This window comes from Barbatula barbatula (assembly GCF_947034865.1).
Source record: "Barbatula barbatula genome assembly, chromosome: 24".
NCBI classification, from domain to species: Eukaryota; Metazoa; Chordata; class Actinopteri; order Cypriniformes; family Nemacheilidae; genus Barbatula; species Barbatula barbatula.
Genome location: NC_136787.1, coordinates 13,146,947 through 13,160,097, shown reverse-complemented (window position 1 = coordinate 13,160,097; position 13,151 = coordinate 13,146,947). Strand labels below are relative to the sequence as shown.

General features: G+C 39.2%; 1 protein-coding gene across 14 annotated transcripts in view; it reads right to left on the bottom strand.

Moving 5' to 3' along the window:
• Positions 1–366: 366 nt before the first annotated feature.
• picalma (phosphatidylinositol binding clathrin assembly protein a) overlaps positions 367–13,151 on the bottom strand; it is a 30,657-nt gene continuing 17,872 nt past the window's right edge. For 4 of the 14 annotated variants that reach the window (XM_079448835.1, XM_079448837.1, XM_079448838.1 and 1 more), the window contains 7 exons: positions 10,111–10,218; positions 7,732–7,827; positions 7,280–7,310; positions 7,084–7,183; positions 5,221–5,280; positions 3,264–3,368; positions 367–1,748 (listed from right to left, as the gene is read on the bottom strand). In XM_079448835.1, coding sequence (XP_079304961.1) covers positions 1,734–1,748; positions 3,264–3,368; positions 5,221–5,280; positions 7,084–7,183; positions 7,280–7,310; positions 7,732–7,827; positions 10,111–10,218 — 515 coding nt within the window. In that variant the 3' untranslated portion in view covers positions 367–1,733. Of the gene's footprint in view, positions 1,749–2,466; positions 2,672–3,263; positions 3,369–5,220; positions 5,281–6,649; positions 6,674–7,083; positions 7,184–7,279; positions 7,311–7,731; positions 7,849–10,110; positions 10,219–10,568; positions 10,653–10,989; positions 11,074–12,829; positions 12,980–13,151 lie in introns of those variants that run through there. The other 10 variants (XM_079448834.1, XM_079448841.1, XM_079448840.1 and 7 more) reach the window with 4 other exon arrangements.

Below are 13,151 nucleotides of genomic sequence, written 5' to 3'. Positions count from 1 at the left end.
ACTTACTCTTATATGTTTTTAAGCAGCTCTAAGGGCAAACTTATTCATGACACAATTCTACTTTGGTGTAATGAAAACGGTGTCTAGTATCATTAAAAGCAGGGCATTCCAACAGAATAGGTTTCACAGTTAATACATTTGTACATATCTCACATATTATTGGTTCTTCACGGTTTAATAAATGTCACTCACGCTATTTAATACTTCAAAATTGGCATACAATAGTGCATACCTGCAAGATTAAGCACACACCTTAACAGCGGTAGGTGTTTGATGATGATGTAAGATATGTTTGTATGAAGTGGCACACTCATGTGTAAATATAACCTAATAAACACAAAAAAGTAGAGGCAGCACACTTTTGTTCTGTGGAAGCTGTACTTTATTTGAAAAACACCCAAATTCTTAATTTTTTGTCATATAAACAAAAATAGAATCTGCAGGGATGATGCAGTAAATATGCAAAATCAATGGATAGAATCGCCCTCATCTTCAAACCCCCCTTCACATGCTCCCCTAGCGGACAGTTTTATGTACACAGAGCGCTGATCAACAGCGCCCCCTATTCTCTCACTGCCTGACCTACAGATCATTTCAAAGAAGCTTCAACCCCGATGATACCAAAATACAGTCCTCACTTCCATTCTCTCTCTCACTCATACAAAAACACACACACACAATCATTCTCCTCTCTTCGCTAAGAAGGGTGGCCCGAATATGAAGGTGATTCTGCTTGTTGAAAAGGCAGCCATGTAACTGTCAATATAAAATAATGACGTGCCAAGCAAGAAGCAATACAGATCTTCCCCAATGCAATGGCGCAAATTACAAATGTAGTGCTTTGCTAATTCGATATATGCTCCCCGTGAGACACCCAGACCCCCCCCCACCCATAAGGGCACAGAACGGACTACAATGTGGCATGATTTGTGCGGTTTCTCCTATTTTTCTAACAAGTGAAGGGGTGGTGAGCGTTGGAGTTACAAAGAAATTGCACTAGACATTCAACTGTTTCTGAGAATACTTAGTGCTGTGTCAGTCAGTTTATAGATGTCCCCCCCATTTCATTTTTTTATATTATATATTTTGTATAATTCAGTTAATCTCGCAATCCGAATTTTACAACCAATCATACCCATATCATCAACGCATACTCCTAAATGCCTCACGTGAGGAAGAGCTTGGAAAGAACTCATCCGTTTCGGTTTCTTATGTCCTCAGTGGATAAATCATAAATAAATACAGACAATACACAAGGAATGTCTATTACAGACGGCAACATAGAAAAATAAAGTAGAAATCATAGTAGAAACGGGTGTTAGAATTTCTATTTGGTGATGGTTAAATTAGGTAATGCTTGATTGACGATCAGATAAAGAAAACCTCCCCCCGTTTCCCACCCCCGATCCAACATTTCTGGAAAAAGTGAAGCGGAGACAAGACATTCCGACACTCGCTCACTTCTCACATGCTGAGCAATACAATAACAGCACAATGTAACTGTGTTATACAAATTACAAAAGGAGCGTCACGTATTCCATCTGACAGGGAAACAGTCCCCCCATAACCTATCAATTCCCATAACGCCCCACCCACCCTTCCCCTCTGATTCCCGTACAGGTTTGTACTGGGGTAGAACTCTCATTGTGGAGCCGGACGGCCGACTGGAGAGAGATTAAAGGTTTGAGATTTGCTGTGTGATTCATCCTTGGGAAACGTCGACCCTTCTTCACCTACATGAACTGCATCTGAAAACACAGAAACGCACATTACTAATGATTTACATTCTGCATTTCAGAATGTTTCTGTGGTTCCTGTGTAATAACTGATGTTTGAGTCTTTATGTTTGAAATTCACTATTCTTGAGACATTACGGTATAAAGAATGGACAGATTAACTCAATATGTAATATCAAGTAAATCAGCCAGTGAATGATGAGATGAGTGAGCGGGAAGGTGCAAGCTTAGGATAATTGGAAAACTCAAAGGGGTTCAAAATTATTTACAAATGATCAAATCAAAATTGACACCGAAATCACAAGGTAAAAAAGACATCCATGCATCCCAGAGCTACACATGTCGTATTCCATTACATCAAAACAGCTCAACTTGTGATTTTTTCACATTTTCAGATGAGGAAGCGTTACAAACCACAGCAATAATATTTCAGAATAGATCAGCATTACGAACCATACAGCAGAGGTAGAAAGCAAGGGTAAAAGATTTGATAGAAACACTGTTTTTAAAGAGATAGTACACCAAACTATCCTGTCATTATTTATTATATTATTTATTTGAGACCTGCATGACACTTTTTTCTGTTGAACACAAAATAAGATAGTTTAAGAAATTTCTCGTTGGTTTTGTGTCCATTCAGTGGATGTCTATGGGGGGCGATGTTGTTCGGTTACCGACATTCTTCAATATCTTCTTTTGTGTTCTGCAGAAGAAAGTCATATGGGTTTGGAATGACATGAGTGTGAGTAGCTGATACAAATCTTTTTTTGGTGAGCTATCTCTTTAAGTAAGAAGCACCTGTCCATCACACAGACCAACACACAATTGTACCTAAAGACGTTCTAAAGGAAATCCTTCAGAGAGAGCTGTGCAAAAGGGTCCTGTCCCGGAGCTCTGAGAGGACTTGAACTGGAAGGACTAGAGGCAGTGGAAAGCTATTTCAGAGAGAACGAAAGAGATTGAAGGAGTCCAGGGACAGCCAGAAAACACTCCAACACACACAAGAGGAAAAAGACAGGATGAAGACGAGGAGAGGATCTTTTCTAACGCTAAACCCCAGCGTTCTAATATCAGCACTTGTAGGGCTGTACCAATTTCCAATTCTAACACTGCTACAGAAAAGAAGCAGGGGTGTCGGGGTACGATATGTATTCCCAAGAATTTGGTGCAGGTGCGGAATACATATCCCTCCCTGGGTATGTGTGAATGCCACCATGCTAGCTTTGATTATTCAGAAGAGCACAGCAATGGCACGTGATGATGAACTATTGTGCATTCTGAATAGAGGCTGGAGAGCGGCTTCAGGAGCTCTTAGAATAGAGTATAGTCAGTCAGGATTTCACTGATGACTCTATTCTAAGACAGACCATGTGGGCTGAATAAAAACACTCTGGCATGAAAAGGCATTCGAGGAATTCTATGAACATGTGTTAAACATGAACATATCTGATTGGATCCGGCTTTGTTGTACTGATGCATTGTTGAACTGATAGCAGTGTTTGTAAGCTCATTGTGAGGAGGTCATACCTGTGCTCCTGAGACTGGGCCGAAAGGATTCGCCGGCCGCATCACAGGCTGCGTGTACATCATAGTGGGCTGGGTCATCATCGACATGGAGCCCATCTGAGGGGGCTGGAAATAAAAAAACAGATGAAGGTTAAGACACACTAAAGCAAAACTTTCTTATTTTCATTCATACCCTTGGCCTACCCTTCTACCCTCTAGTAGCGATCCACCCATCTCTGATTATGTCAGGTAGACTTGGGCGGAGCATCCATTAACTCCTCCCCTTCAACTGTCAGTCTGCTGCCAGTTTAAATACATAATACATAATCCAATCAGTTCGCAAAGGAAAACAAGTCATGCCCACTATTTTATTAATTCGATATTCCGTTTAACTCGGGACTGGGCCAGAATGCAGTAAATTACTTTAGGTTCATAGGGACTTTAACTCCCTGTCTTTTCTGCATGACATGTCTTGGCGTAAGGGCGGGACTATACTGACTTCCAAAAATTCAATCAATTCCCGAGTAGTCTCAGCCTCAGACGTCACTTTTTTGGAAACACTTCAGCACATTCGAAGTCGTCATCTTATTGGTTGACTTTCATAGGAATTCTGGGAGACGTGCGTGTCGCATTCTTTAACTGTCCGTCTGGAAACAACACAAAGCCATCTGATCGAAGCAGATCGTGTTTACAACGGTTGCTATTAAGATTGAACCGTTTAGTAGATCCTGATGAATTCTTAAAGTTTGCGAGGTTCCCGGCATAAACTTATGATCATTTTGTTGCACTTTACTTTTGACATGTTTGTGACACCTGTCTGTTACTGCAGGGACATTTCCACGCTTCTAAACATGATGCCGCACAAAATGAAATGTGATTGGTTGCTTTACCTGTCAGTCATATGGCCTCTTGGGCAGGCCTTGGCCAAAGAAAGTGGTAATAAGTTCCAGACCTTAAGTATTGAAGGACCCAATTCCTCAGGCACAAAATCAAGCCCTGCCCTACATTTTTCCTCATTCTAGAAGCCATTCCACTTCGATATGTCACAATGGAAAAGAAATCACCACCACAACTTCAGTTTCATGCAAACAAACAAACAAACATGCAATTCCTTTTATGGTCAAAGAACACACACAAATCATTAAACCTCATCCGTACTCGGTCCCAAGTTTCAAGCATAATAATAATATAAAACATTTTGAAAAAAATTTCAGAATGTTTATAAAAATGTTTAAATTAACCAATGGGTTAAATAATTTCGCCATGTACATTACATTGCATTTGACAGCCCTGAAACTCAGCGAAGAGGAACAAGAGTCAAATGGAGTTATTGTTTAATAACACCTGAACAACAACTTGCACAGCAAACACTGAAAGCCACACTTTTTCCCAAGCATTTGGAGTATCTGGACTAAGTTCACATTCTTCTACATAGATGTAATTCAGGGAAAAAGACTTCGAGGTACAGGGCCTGTTGGATCCGGAACAAATGTGTCACACCAGCAGTTACATAAACGTTGATATGGTTGTGAATGTGTCATTTGCAGAGTGGTTTCTCCAATTTATTCGTTATTTATGGTCCGTGTTGATCAACAAGTCTCATTCTTAAATGCTATTTAAGAGTTCTTTGAGAATTGCTGTATTATGTATTGTATTATTGTGGAGCCTTGACTCAGATTTATTGTAGACCACAAGTTACCGTTCACTCCAAAACTTTAATCAAGAACATTTGACGTGTGGCTTTGAATCTTTTTCTCAAAGCTGAGAACGCACATGGTCTGAAACTCACTCCTTCTAAACTGATGAATAAAACATATAAAGTTGCAGAGGCAAAGATGCAGTCATTTTGACCTGCGCTCAAGGAAGAGATGCTTCAGCTCCAGAGAGCACCCACACTGTACCGGCAAGGACCGACAACACCAAACATGCAAGAACGAAAGAACTTCTGACATGGAGTAATGTAAACATTTCCACTCACCATGCCGTATCCCATAATGCCTGTGGGCGTCGTGGCGGGGAAGGCCATTACAGAGGGTGCCTGAGAGGACAAATTTGGTGTGAGAACAGAAATAGCACAGGTATAACATGACATCATTCTGTTTAGCGTGAATGAAAGATTCAATTCAACTAAGGCAGCTATGACACGCCATCACGGTTTCCGTGTTTGCACACGGCAATCTCACGGAACAGAGGAAACTTTGTTTGAAACTTTTAGTTTGAAAATTCACCCAAAAATACTTCTTTTGTTTTCTCTTTACAAAGCTGATGACATCTGGGAAATGTTAAAGAAGTCTTTTCCAGAGCAGATAAAGTGAAAGAGCGTGTGTGTGTGTTCTCTTTGAAGGCAGAGTGATTAGTTGCAGGTGCAAGGCTCTGGTGGAAGAGAGAAGCTCTTTGTGAAGGAGCTGTGAAATGTTCACCCAAGCCATTGCTGTCCACAGACACATTGTGCCACTGAATGTGTGACAGGCTCCTAATGTCTGAAGACTGAGAGAACGGTAACAAGTCATTTATCAGTAAACAACATTGAAAATGCAGTAACAAGTGTTTCAAACCCATGCTGTAATGTTCTAGTGTTTATAGTTAGAATGATTCTCCATTAAATCATTTGCTACTGTAATTTCACCAAAGGTAAGAAAAGTCTAGAATTTTAAGAATTTTAATTCGGCATGTTGTTTCTACAGTAGCCCAAAACGGACAAACTGCTCTACAGAGCATCTACATCAAGATGTGAATGCTTTCAAAATACATCATACCACTGATCCTTAAAAAATATTAAGCATGTGACAGCCCACACATGAAAATGCTTCAGAAAGATTTTTTGGGAAATTGTCAAAAAGTAAAATCACATGAACAAATAAAAGGTATACCGTATACTGAGATAAGGTGAATAGCTCGCCCACACCATAATTCAACGACATTTCAATAGAAAGGTACACAAAAAAATCTAAAAGCTCTTATATATATATATATATATACATATATATAATAGGTTCATCATGCATATAAATTTAGCTCATCATATTCTCCAAAGTAAAAATTAACTCCTGTAAAAGTGTTTCCATCAGAACGTTTAGCATGATACACCACAGGTCAGAACCGAACAAGCTGTGTGTACTAGTTTGCATGTACTAGACTTCACGCAACGTTCTGTAAACCCTCCACTGGAAACACTAATCCACTGATTTACGCCAAATGATGATAAACAAGCGAAACTGATGAGAGGACAGGGAGGAGCAGGAACAGAGCCGTTAGCCATGCCGAAGTGACGTCTGGTTAGATCAGCTCGCATCAGTGCAGCTCGGAACACTCAAACAAACACGGGTCATATAGACTGTGAGCCAAGGCGGTGTGGTTAATATTCTCATGCCTTTCAGAGAATGGTTCAACTCATTGTTTTGACTTACGTATTGTGGGAAAAGCATGCCTTTCTGTTTATCCCCCGGACGAGAACGGTTACACAACGCAACAGAGACAATTAGAAGGCATACAAACAAAATTACGCACAACTCACATGGTAAGTTCACACAAACACATTTAAACACATACAAGACAAAATACATTGCAGCTGTTATCGTTTTTTTGTGAGAACCTTAATGTGAATTACAGCTCAGTTCCAAAACTTTGTAAGCCGCCTACATTGGCAACAATTTAGCCATCTTCAGAATGACTTCCGCTATTTGGCGGGAGCGAGAGAGCTCAGTAAGGTTTTGAACAGAGCTTATGTTACAGAATGATTTGGGAAATCTCCAGCTATGGTCCATGTATTGGTTCAAGGCAGCTGCTTTAAGTAGGCGCCTTGTTTCATTTGAGTTAAAGAAAGCTCATATTGTGCGCTCACCATGGTGGCAGGGTTCCATGTTGTGGTTGGAGCAGTCTTTGGTTGCCAGTTGGTTCCTCCGGTCAACTTCTTTTCTCCAGGATGACTCCAATGAATGTCACTGATATGAAAGGATTAAATCAAATGGAAAATGGATTTTTTTCATTCAAAGAATTAGATTAATGATTGAGATGAGCTCTGTGGCAAAGGCTCCTACTTTTTCGTTGTTCCGTTTCCAATACCGAGATCTGAGGGTGAGCACAAAAAATGAAACGTCAGTAATTGAATGAAATTAATTTTATACAGTCAATTTTAAACAACATTCATTTTTCAACATGTAACCTGTTATTTATTATAAACAGAAGCTGTAGAGCATGACATCATATTTTGTTGCCTGTTATTCATACAGTGGACTAAAAATGAAAAATCGGTCATCATTTACTCACACTTATGTCATTTCAAACCTGTATGGCTTTCTTTCTTCTGATGAACACACAAGAAGATATTTTGAAGAATGTTGGTGACCAAACAACACCGGACTCTCTGACTTCCATTATAAAGACACAAAAGCACTTCTCTCAAAATATCTTGTTTTGTGTTCCACAGACAAGAAATCAACATATGTTTAAGGTAGAAACCATTCACATCCAGGGCACACCGGACACTTACTGCCTACAAGGTTTGCCAGGGAGGAATCCAAGTCATCGGAAACCAGTCTGCCTGCGTGTTGGGCACTGGGCGTCAGACCATGGTTGAGAGAGGCCACTGTGGGTTTCAGCATGCCACCTAAAATATCGTCTTAAATTAAATGAGCAGAGGGAAAGGGAGAGGGATAAAGACACAGACAACACACACAAACAAGAAGAGCCATTAAGTTGGGTGGAGTGAAAATCCAATGCCCACAAAGCAAAAGGTGCAGAACTCCAAGTAAAACAATGTGGGCAAAATCTAGTGTGAAGTCAACTCACCCAGACATGCAGTGCCATGCAAAGCCAGTGGCCCAAACAGATCCATCACACAGTGAGAGAGGAGAGAGAGAACAATATGAGGAACATCTCAAAATATGACAGTGGTCTTATTTTAAATGAAACATGGGCACATTTATAAAACCCTAACAAATTCAACGTTAAGCGGCATAGCTCACTCACAAATACAAATTATGTCATCATTTACACATCCTCAAGTTGTTCCAGATATGTATAAATGTTTTATCTAATGAACACTTTAAAATATATTTGGAAGAATGCTTGTAACTAAACAGTTCTTGGCCACCATTGACTAACAGTCAGTTTTCCTACTATGGTAGGTGGCCAAGAACTGTTTGGTTACAGGCATTCTTCCAAATATCTTTCTCTGTGTTCATCAAAACAAAACATTTATACAGATTTGGAACAACTTGGAATTTTCATTTTTGGGCGAACTGTCCCTTTAACACTTGAATTATGTTCTTCATAAAGAGGTCAAACTTAATTCCAGTTTCCAATTTTGATTCTCAAGTCAATATATCTTGATTTTTGAATTTCCAGATATTTGTAAGAAAAAGGAAACTTCTATGTGCAAGTGAGTTTGCAAAGCGTGTGTGTGTGTGTGTTGGACAGCGATTTTTTATGATGTGCACGTGTGCATCTTGACTCCTTCCGCCTTTCCAAAATAACTCTAAAGATAAACATTTAATAAAAGAGTAAGTAACATTAGATCATGAAAATTACATATCATGCAGTGTGTTATGTTGCAGTGTTTGAAAGTAAGCAGTCTGCCAAGTTTTAAGCCCGAAGGAAAATGAATAAAGTTATTGGCTTGTAAGAAAGTCGACTCTGACTCTGAATCCCGCAAACTAGACGTGACCTAGTCCGAGCATTTACGTCACTAGAAATAGTCCCCGCCTACGTTTTGCTGCGGACTGCTGCAAAAACTTCATTCTCCTCCCCCAAACACTGTCGTTTGTTCGTGATGCGTGTGCATCGTTTCACACAAAGAGACAAGGGTTCTAGACACGAACTCAGTCTTCTTTACTGCAGGATATGTTAAACGACTATCCTTGAAAGAGAGGAAAATACCAACTTTATTTGGAACTGAACACCGAATAACAACCTGAAAGTGTGTCTATTTATTTTTGTCTTGACTTAAATAAATATTTGTGTACCTTATGTCCGTGTTTAGCTAATGCATATAACGCTAACGTTAACATGTAACGTTATTTCTGGGGTATTACAGTTTGTTTATACGATAAAGGGGTGAAACTAAAATCTTTTGTTATAACGTCGACTATATAAAATGCTCTATGTAACAACAACGCACAGTAAAGATTAAATAATATTATTACTAACGTATTATTTCAAGTAAAAATTATATTTTATTTTAACGATGAGCAAAAGCACAACATGCCTGTTGTTACACTGGAAGTTGATCACAAGAGTTGTCACTTGCCACTGAGAAACATCGTGCTCCAGTCGTGCTAGAGTTTCTTGTTGACTGGCTTTTTCGGATGTTTCTTTGTCAGACTCGGCCTCAAACTGCTATCTATACACTGCATATAATATCCAATCCAGTAATGATGATAGGCATTCCATTTGCGACACATGATGAACGCGTTTGACCAATCACAGCAGACTTCCGTAATGATGATAGTTGTTCCGTTTGCGGCACAAGCTAAACACGTTTGACCAATCACATGACACTAGGCTCAAGGATAGGAGGGGATTAGACGGATGAATCGGAGAATGAATCATTTGAGAGTCAGTCAAGAATTATGTTAAGAATAACTGCCTATTATTACGACATAAGTGTTTTTACACCTTGTATGTACATAAACTTGGACACTCCATAAACCAAAGTAGGACCATCAAAATCGAATGTTACTTACTCTTGAACTCCTTAACAATGACAAAAAACGGCTCAGCAACTTCACTACCAGCTCTTTACATAATCCAAAACCACGATGACTCCACAAAGCCGCCAGGTGCCATTAAACATCACGGCCCTCAGCAGTGAGATGGATGTCAAGCATCATGTGAGGATAACAGCAGTCTGTTTCTGCAAATCTCTTACCAGCGGAGTCTGCATTGCCGGTAGCGGATTTATTGCCAAACACAGAATCGAAGTCGACATTAAGTCCTGTCGAGCTGGGAGGCTGGGCAGCAGGAGGAGCCGAGAACCCTGTGTTAGAAGAAAACAAGGTCAGACCTCATACAACTAGACACCCGGGTCAGCCTACACGTGTTTGAACATTGAAGCAACACAAAAAACCCCATTAAGTTCATCTAAGGACTTCCAGAAAAAACAGGTGTTTGACTCTGTTAGCCCGGGGCAATTGTTTCAGTTCCAAGAACCATTCTAAACATGTTACAGACATAAGAAACCATTGAAACTCCTTTAAATTCAATGAATGAAACCAGGGATGTTCATCTCTGCTCTTCTTTCATTTTCCTGTAGATTTAGTGTAAACTAGTAGTGCGAGAGACAGCTGAAAGACTGAGAGAGAAAGAGAATGGAGAAAGAGTACATACCTCCGAATAGTCCAGCTACATTGGAGGGCTCAGATTGGAAGAGAGGAGTGTTAGGATAGGCAGAAGCCGGAGAACAGAAGGAGTCTGACAGACCCAGATTCAAAACAGAAGAGAGCCAGAGATGAGAACGTGTGAAGTGAGACAAAAAATGTATAATAAACAAATATAAAATTAAACAGAGGAAATTCATATTAACTACTAAAGAAAAAAGAAAAGTCATTATTTACTGACGCCTTATTATTTACATATTTGGGTTAAGTTTGCTTTAGTCATCCTCGCTCACTCTATTCTGGTCAAGCTGGGGTAAAAGGCAACCATAATGGGAAATCGTGGGGTAACACACAGGCCCCTGCAGGGCACAACTCCATTATGTTTTCTTGGGTCAGAAAACATAATATACGCCACACAGGGGTATCTGTACCTGTGAGGAAGCAGCCCATCTGAGCAGGCGGCTCGACGGGTGATGCAATGGAACAGCTCGAATCAATAAAGGGATTGTAATTATCTGGAGAACCAAGAAACGAAATTGACATTTCGAGAAAAACTTAACACTCTAGGGAGAAACTAAAATGATAGACCATACAAACCTAAAGCAACAAAGCATTGGGCAAAACAAAGCAAAACTTTTTTGTGCAAGGTGGTCCAAAGACCCTCGGTGTAAAGAAATGTCAACAAAGAGAAAGCAATTTTCAGGTATTGTAGAGGAAAAAGGACCACCTCACTCAAAAGAAGAAACATGGATATTTAAATCGGTTTTTTATATGCCTTTTATAGAACTCATTCTTAGTCTCACTTATATATTCAAATCAACACACAGCCAACGCACCAAATTACAGCTGTACAAACACAAACACGCTTTACAGTAGCAACAAACCATCTGTCTGTCGCGGTCTCTGAAATATGTTATTGTTCGCTCTGGAAACATAATAAATAATGTCCCCAGCTTTGAACAAACTCACAGAAGCTTGACTTCCTTATGCTCTTTACACATGCACGCAGGCACACACACGGTTTCCATATTTTTTTGGAGACTTCCCATAGACAATGATTTTTATAAACCGTGTATTCTATTAACCTAACCCAAAAACATTTACATTTTCAATTAAAGGTCCAGTGTATGAAATTTACTGGCATCTAGCGGTGAGGTAACGAATTGCAAACAGTGGCTCACTCCACCATTCCTTTAGAAGCACTACAGTGGCTGACACAGAACTAAGATGTCTTTGCTTCTTTGCCAAAGGAGATAACGTATTTACGTTACATTGTAGAGCAGTTTGTCTGTCTAGAGCTACTGTAGAAACAACATGGCACATTCCATGCATACATGGGTAAGCTTTAATATTTGCCAAAGTGTGTACTAAACAACCTGTTTAAACGGCAAGTAATACTGCATCCCACAATGCAATGTCCTTAATTTTCTAGTGTAACAAAAGAACAAAATTTCAAGACATCAACTGTGGATTGCTAATATGATGCTAATAATGTTTTTTGTAAAAAGGGGTTCTGTCTGAAATACTTATTTTTTATAATAAACGTTAAACAACAATAAGTGCTGTCAAATAAATGATTTACGATGAATCGATTCCGAAACAAGGGTTTGTGTTTAAACAATATATGCGTGTGTGGCGTGTTTATTTATACATGTATATATAAATACACAATCATGCACGAGTATATTTAATGCTATGTTTATCTTTTAAACATAATTAAAATGATATTTAAATATAAATGTATGTATATTTTTATGTAAATATTTGTTATATACACATGTACACAAAAATACATCTCTTGAGACATAATAACAAGAGTATCTCTTGTTATTATGACCTGTTTATCCAGTTTTCATTTTCTGCAAATAGAAACATTGTTTTTATTAGAAATTTGGGAGAAACATTGTTAGTAGTTCACAGAATGAAACTAATGAAATTTTTACCTTAACACACACACCTATAAATGGCAAATTCTGAAAATAATTTTAAAATGGTCTCTTAATTTTTTCCGTGGCTGTACATCAGTTAGAAAATGAGAGTCAACCAATGTCCAAACATTTTCCACCTACGTACATCTCATTAAGTTGAGACACAGCATGTATGAACCTAAGACTTCTCAAGGTGCATTCGGGTCACGGCTATGGTTCTACCCTATGGGTCTTTGTAGACTTTGTGGAGCGTTCAAAACAAAAATGAGAGTGGAGGAAAACAGACGAGCACGCAAAAGAAAACAAACAGAGAACTGCATGAGAGAAAAGAACAGCAGTTTACCACCAAACATTTCATGACTGGGCGTCCTAGCAAAACTAACAGCATCTGAAGACACAACAGGCAGATGCATGGGATCAACAACAGGTTTTGTAAGGAAAGGATTTAAGTTTGGAATGGAGTCGTCAACGGCTTCTGTAGAGGTGAAAGGATCTACACCACCGAAGAAAAACAGAGAACAACAGGAAGAGGTTAGAAATACAAAGACACAAAGAAAGAAAGCATGCAAACTGAGACTGCAGGACAAATGAGATGAAGCCAGTTAGGTCTGTTCTTCAAAATTAGTTTACACATAGATGTTTGTAGACGGTAAATGTAAATAAAA